At 65.2% G+C, this 5,446-nt stretch overlaps 1 protein-coding gene across 1 annotated transcript; it reads right to left on the reverse strand.

Annotated features, from left to right (window-relative positions):
• Window positions 1–3,237: 3,237 nt before the first annotated feature.
• On the reverse strand, window positions 3,238–5,445 carry ATP5F1D (ATP synthase F1 subunit delta). Its single transcript, XM_004378514.3, has 5 exons — window positions 5,416–5,445; window positions 4,412–4,565; window positions 3,777–3,865; window positions 3,555–3,679; window positions 3,238–3,310 (listed from the first exon to the last, which is right to left on the reverse strand). Exons 1-4 carry the CDS (start codon window positions 5,443–5,445, stop codon window positions 3,557–3,559), a joined length of 396 nt encoding a protein of 131 aa, XP_004378571.1. The 3' UTR covers window positions 3,238–3,310; window positions 3,555–3,556.
• Window position 5,446: the final 1 nt, after the last annotated feature.

A 5,446-nucleotide genomic window follows, 5' to 3' on the forward strand; every position in this document is an offset into this window, starting at 1 on the left:
CCCGGGAGCGCGGCCCCGAGCCCCGGGGGAAGGGGCGCCGCGGCTGTTCCGGGCGGTGGGGCGGTGCGGACCGGACTGCGGGCGAGGTGGAGCCCCGCGAGGGTCTGAGGCCGGGAACGACGGCCGCGCAGCCAGGGAAACGGGCCACCAGCTCAAGGTCACTCGTGGGGCGGCGGAGGGCTCGGTGGGCGGGGCGGGGGTTGAGGTCCGGCCGAGGCGGGGCTGGCTGTGCGGAGCCCCTCCTCCCTCCCCGGGGGGGCGTCCCAGGATGAAGGCGCCCCTAACCTGCCTGACCCCAGAACAAAGAAGAGTGGGGGCTCCTTTCAGAGTCTCCAGTTAGGACACCCCGCCCAGATCCGCAGGGTCCCGCCCCCTACTCACCGGGCGCGGCTGGTCCTAGGTGTCCACCGTCCGAAAGTCCCCACGTTCGGGGTAGAGTGAGCGGTGGCGGGGCTGGTCTGGGGCCCAGCGGGCGGCCCCCAGCCTTTATCCGTGCCGCCTCCCGCCTTCCCTCGGGGTGGAGTTTGGGCAGGCAGGGGGCGGGGGCCGGAGCGGGCGGTGACGCAGCCGGCCCCCGCCCCTGCCTGCCGGCCAGGGCCCCCGGGCGCCGTCGGGCCTGGGCCACCCGCCAACCGAACCTAGTCCCGTAAATGATGTGGGGGGCGCGCCTACAGCGCCGCTGAACCCTGCGCACGACCGGCCGCGCCGAAGACCTGGGCCCACTCCTGCTTGGCCACCAAGATGGGTTCTTGGGTGCCCAGTCGGGTCCCCGCCCCGCCCCCCTTCCTGCCGCCCCCAGCCCGGTGATTCCGCGTGGGGGGTGGGGCGGGAAAGGGGACCTGAGTCAGTGGCCGCTGTCCGCGAAAACAGGCCGGAGTCACCTGCGCTTAGCTGGGGTGCCCCAACCCACATCCCTTAACGGTGACCTCAGAGGGCATTTATCCAGCGATTACCCCATACCTGGCCCACCCTGTGTCCTGCGGGTCACGACCTGACTGCGCTGTGACCTTGGGTAAGAGGCCTGAACCTCAGTTTCTCCCGGTGGCCGGAGAGCTAAATGAGCATCCAGCTGGGCTGCCTCCAGCACCATCACCCAGGCCCAGCGACACTGTCACCTTATCCGTGGGGAAACTAATACTGGCCGGAACAAGACACGTCTGGGGTCTCCGCCTCAGTTTCTCCATCATTCATCAATGACTCGCAAGCGGTGGGGGACCCCAGGCTCTCCTCCCCCCAAGCCATGTCCACTTATCTGGTCAAGGTCCTCCCTTTATCTGGCCTGGCCACCTCCGCCCCCACCCTGCTCCTGGGTGCCCCTCCCTGGGTTGCTGGTTCCTAGGTCTTCCTGCTCCCACCCAACATGCTCTGCAGTTTCTGGCCCCCCACCCTGACCCTGGCGCACCCAGACACACCCAGACACTCCCAGCCCTAAGGGTCAGGGCTAGGTCCCAGGGAGGCAGAGAGAGACCCGGAGAGCCCTTGAAGGGGCCACGGGAGCTGGAATTCGAAGGATGAATAGGAGTTTTCAGGACAAGAGGAAGTTATGTGCTGAGCTATGGAAATTAAGGGCTGCCTACAGGACAAAGCGGTGCAGGGCAAGGGTGGATCTGGGCCAGGTCGAGGTCTGTTGGACCCAAAGGGAATCCAGACATGGTGGAGGGAGCTGTCTGGAACCCAGGACATCCCGGAGTCCGAGGGGCTCAAGAAGAGACAGCCATCGGCCATCATCCACCCACATGTGGAGCAGGTGGACCTATGGAGCCCCACGACTATGCCCTGCCTCACCCTCCCTCCTCGGGTAGGTGGGTAGCATTGGGCAGGGGGGATACTGTTGGGGTGGGCAGGCTCTTGGGGCCCCCTTGACCTTGGGCTGTCTGGCAGGGGAACAGCTCTGGGAATTGGGGCCGCACAGACCACAGAAACTCGGGGCCCTGGGATAGGCCTGGCAGGGAGGGGGCAGTGCTTTGGTGGGGGCTGGGGACTGTGGACCCAGGAAAGATGCAGCTCAAATCCAATAAACGTGCTTCTCCTGAGTGTCCCAGGCTGCAGTGGCTTCTCCCGAGGTCGGGGAGGCTGGGGCCCCACATGGTGAGTGTGTACTGTCCCGCTGCCGCGGCCTCAACCCCTGACTGGGCCCTGGCCCTAGGACCCGCCTAGCACAGCTTGGCCAGGGCGGGCAGTTCCCTCAGTCACAGTGGGCTGGGTGGCCGAGGCCCACCTTCCAGGTTCACAACCCCTGCAAAGGGGGTTGGGGGGAGCCCTGGCTGCATACCCGTGTCCCCTAGCAGGGCCTGAGTCTGGTGTGGGGCAGGCTGGCCTGTGTGACTGGTGAAGGTCTCCTGTCTCTGGGCCTGAGGCCTGGTGCGTTCTTGGTCTTATTTATAGCACGCTGGTTCCTGGCCAAGAACTCAGGGACCTGGGCTCCGGGCTGTGGGGGCAGGGTGGCTGCACCAGTGACCCCAGCAGGAGAGCATACGGTCATGTGATCCACTGACAGGACCTGCCCCCCAACAAATACCCATCCTACCCCCGAAGAGGCCGTGCATGTGGCCGGGGACAGTCACTCACACGGGACAGTGACATACTCGAGCAGGGCAGCCATAGCACGCATGTGCCCCCAGGTGGCCTCCTGTCACTGTCCCGGCTGCTGGTGACACACAAGGAGGCCGGGCTCAAACACACTCACCCCCCTGGAATCCCCTAACCACACCCAGGCCCACGGGGTCCCAGCAGTGGTGTGGTGAGGGGCAAGGACACCCTGACCCTCGCAGTCAGGAGAGGTGGGGGTTGCACAGGCTACCCTCATGCCCGCCCCACCCCATCTGGGGCCACCCAGTGGCCCCAGTGCCCACGGAGGGGCCCACACCCAGGGCCCGGGCTGCTGGCCAGGCTGGGCCAGCCGGGGAGGGCGTGCCCAGGGCGGGGCCTCCGTGGGAACTGGCGGGCCCCTCCCCTTCCCAGTGGGGCAGGCCTCAGGGGCCCCAGCCCTGGCAGTTGTGACCTTGCCCGCCCCCGGCCACTGGCCTGTCCTGGCCTGTCCGGCGACCTTTGCCCGACCCACTCCTGGGGTCAGGGCCAACACCCTGCCGGTCCCGTCCCCCCCTCGCAATGGTCCTCTGCAGCTCACCACCCTGGAGGCTCACAGATTGGCATCTTCATCCCCTATCACAGAGAGAGAGACCAAAAGCCTTAATCAACCCTTGGCCGATCAGCAGACACAACCAGCACAGATAGGTTCTTGGTCTTTAATGGGGGCATGGGTGGGGACGCTTGTCCTGCGGTGGTGGTCACGAAGGCAGGGTCTCGGCGTCTGGCTCCGAGGAACAGAAAGTGGTGGGCAGTTATCAGGCTGGGGGGTGTTGGGGGCAGAAGAAGGGCCCCAAAGGGTGTTGTCCCCAAGTTTTAAACACCCCACCCCAGGAGATGGGCCAAGAGGGGTCCTTTGGGCACTGCTCTGGCCCCTGCAGTCAGCCTGGACCCAGAGAGCTGGCTCTAGCCGCCGGGACAGCCCTCACCTGGCCTCAGCTTCCCCACCTGCGCAAAGGGGCACACACCACTACTCCAGGGCCTTGACCAGGGCCTCGCCGGCCTCGATGCGGATCTGGATCTCTGCCCGCTGGGCCTCGTCTGCTGCCCCTGACAGCTCCGCCTGCGCCTTCTCCAAGTTTGCCTTGGCTGCCTGCAGGGGACAGCGCAAGAGAAGATGAGACTGGGAGGCAGGGACCAGGCCAGCGCCTGCCCCTCCCTGCCTTGGCTCCCCCAGCCCAGACACTCACCCCTAAGTCCAGCATGTCCAGTGTCACAGCCTCCTCAGCCAGTAACTGCACGGAAGAGTCAGCGTTCACCGTGACAGACCCACTGCTCACTGCGGGGAGACACAAAGGGGAGGAGGTGAGACCCCCCAGGTCTCAGTGTCCTCATCAGCATGGGGCGGCATGGTGCTGAACCTCTGTCTCCAAACACTCCAACTGCCCCCGGCTGGCGTCTGGCTCTGCGGGTGGGTGTCAGGAGACAAAAAAGGCCAAGATGCCCAGAGAGAGGACAGACGATACAAGAGGCAGGGACCAGGGGGCCACCAAGGGCACGTCAGGCTCTTCACCCACCCGGCACACAAGCAGAGCTGAGGAGTCAGGTGGAGCTGGGTTCAAACTGGCTTCTCCACACAGGAAGGTGCTTCCTCCTCTAAATCACCCATCTCTCCCCACCTAGGACTTACTTCTCTTCTCAGCACGCTTTAGGTAACCCGTCTCTGCTGGCTGTGAATAGGTGAGGCAGCGTTGTGTCTGCTTTGCCTCCTGCTGTACCCTTAGTGCCCAGATTGGTGCCCTGAGCCGTGCGGGCCAGCCCCTGAACTTTCGTGTTCTAGCTCTCTCACTGGAAAGAGGACCATGGTGCCCGACCCGCTCCTCACCAAAGTACTTGGTGGTGGTGCCATCCTCCGCGTGGACGACAACAAGCCCCGGCCGCAGGACCTGCAGCGTGGGCACATGGTTCGCCAGGATGCCAAAGGCTCCCGTCTGCGTGGGCACATCCACCTGGCGGACGTGGGCACCGCTGAAGAACACCTGTGGAGAATGGAGCAGAAAGTCATGGGGAGCGGGTCACTGCAGGCCAGCCTCCGGTCCCCAGGACTCAGTCTGTCAAGCTGTAAAATGAGTCGGGGCAAGACTGAGTGGTCACAGAGGCAGCTCGGCGCTCAAATCCCACACCTCCCTCGGCACTGGTTCTGGGGAAGGGCCCCCAACCTCCCTGTGCCTCAGTGTGTTCATCTGCAAAACGGGAATGGTGGCGTCATCACAGTTCTTCCAGGAAAAGTCGCTCAGAACGGACAGGGAGAGCCAGCCAGCTGCACCAGCCCAAGAGGACCACACAGAAGGAGCTGGTGTCAACCCAGGGGCTGGGGGTCTTGGACACCGCACCGCAAAGGAGGGACTGAGGGTGCACAGCTGGGGTGCAGAAACCAGGAGTGAGGTTGGGAGGGGTCGGCTTCTGGACCACACCAGAGGGGCGTGGAGGCTCGGGTCCAGGCAAAGGGGATCGGTCCAACAGATGGGAACTGGGGGAGGGGGCAGGCTGAGATTCCAGAACACAGAAGCTGAGGGTGCAGAGACCGGGGAGGGGGTACAGGAGCTCGGACTCCGGACCACACCGGAGGGCGCGGGTCCGGAAGCAGGCCGGGGATCCAGCGAACAGGGAATTGAGGGGCTCGGATTCCAAACCACCAGGGGGTGCGTGCTCCCGGTCGGGGTCCAGCGACCCGGAAATTAGGGGGGGCTCGGACTCTGGACCACCAGGGGATTCGGGGTCCGGAAGGGGGTCGGAGTCCAGCAAACGGGGCGTTGGAGGACTCAGACTTCGGACCGCCCACATGTGAGGGGGTCCCGGCCGGGGTCTGAGCCCGGCCGGCGTCCGAACCTGCGTTGGCGAGGCGAAAGTGAAGGACATC

Source organism: Trichechus manatus, unplaced genomic scaffold (assembly GCF_000243295.1).
Source record: "Trichechus manatus latirostris isolate Lorelei unplaced genomic scaffold, TriManLat1.0 scaffold00057, whole genome shotgun sequence".
Lineage (NCBI taxonomy): Eukaryota > Metazoa > Chordata > Mammalia > Sirenia > Trichechidae > Trichechus > Trichechus manatus.

What these genes read in the sequence shown, in the direction of transcription:
- ATP5F1D (XM_004378514.3), bottom strand. Translation starts at nt 5,445, where the DNA reads ATGTCCTTCACTTTCGCCTCGCCAACGCAG. An exon ending in CACCACCACCAAGTACTTTG is followed by an intron (nt 3,866 to 4,411) that starts GTGAGGAGCGGG and finishes GTCTCCCCGCAG; the next exon opens with TGAGCAGTGGGTCTGTCACG. An exon ending in TGGACATGCTGGACTTAGGG is followed by an intron (nt 3,680 to 3,776) that starts GTGAGTGTCTGG and finishes TGTCCCCTGCAG; the next exon opens with GCAGCCAAGGCAAACTTGGA.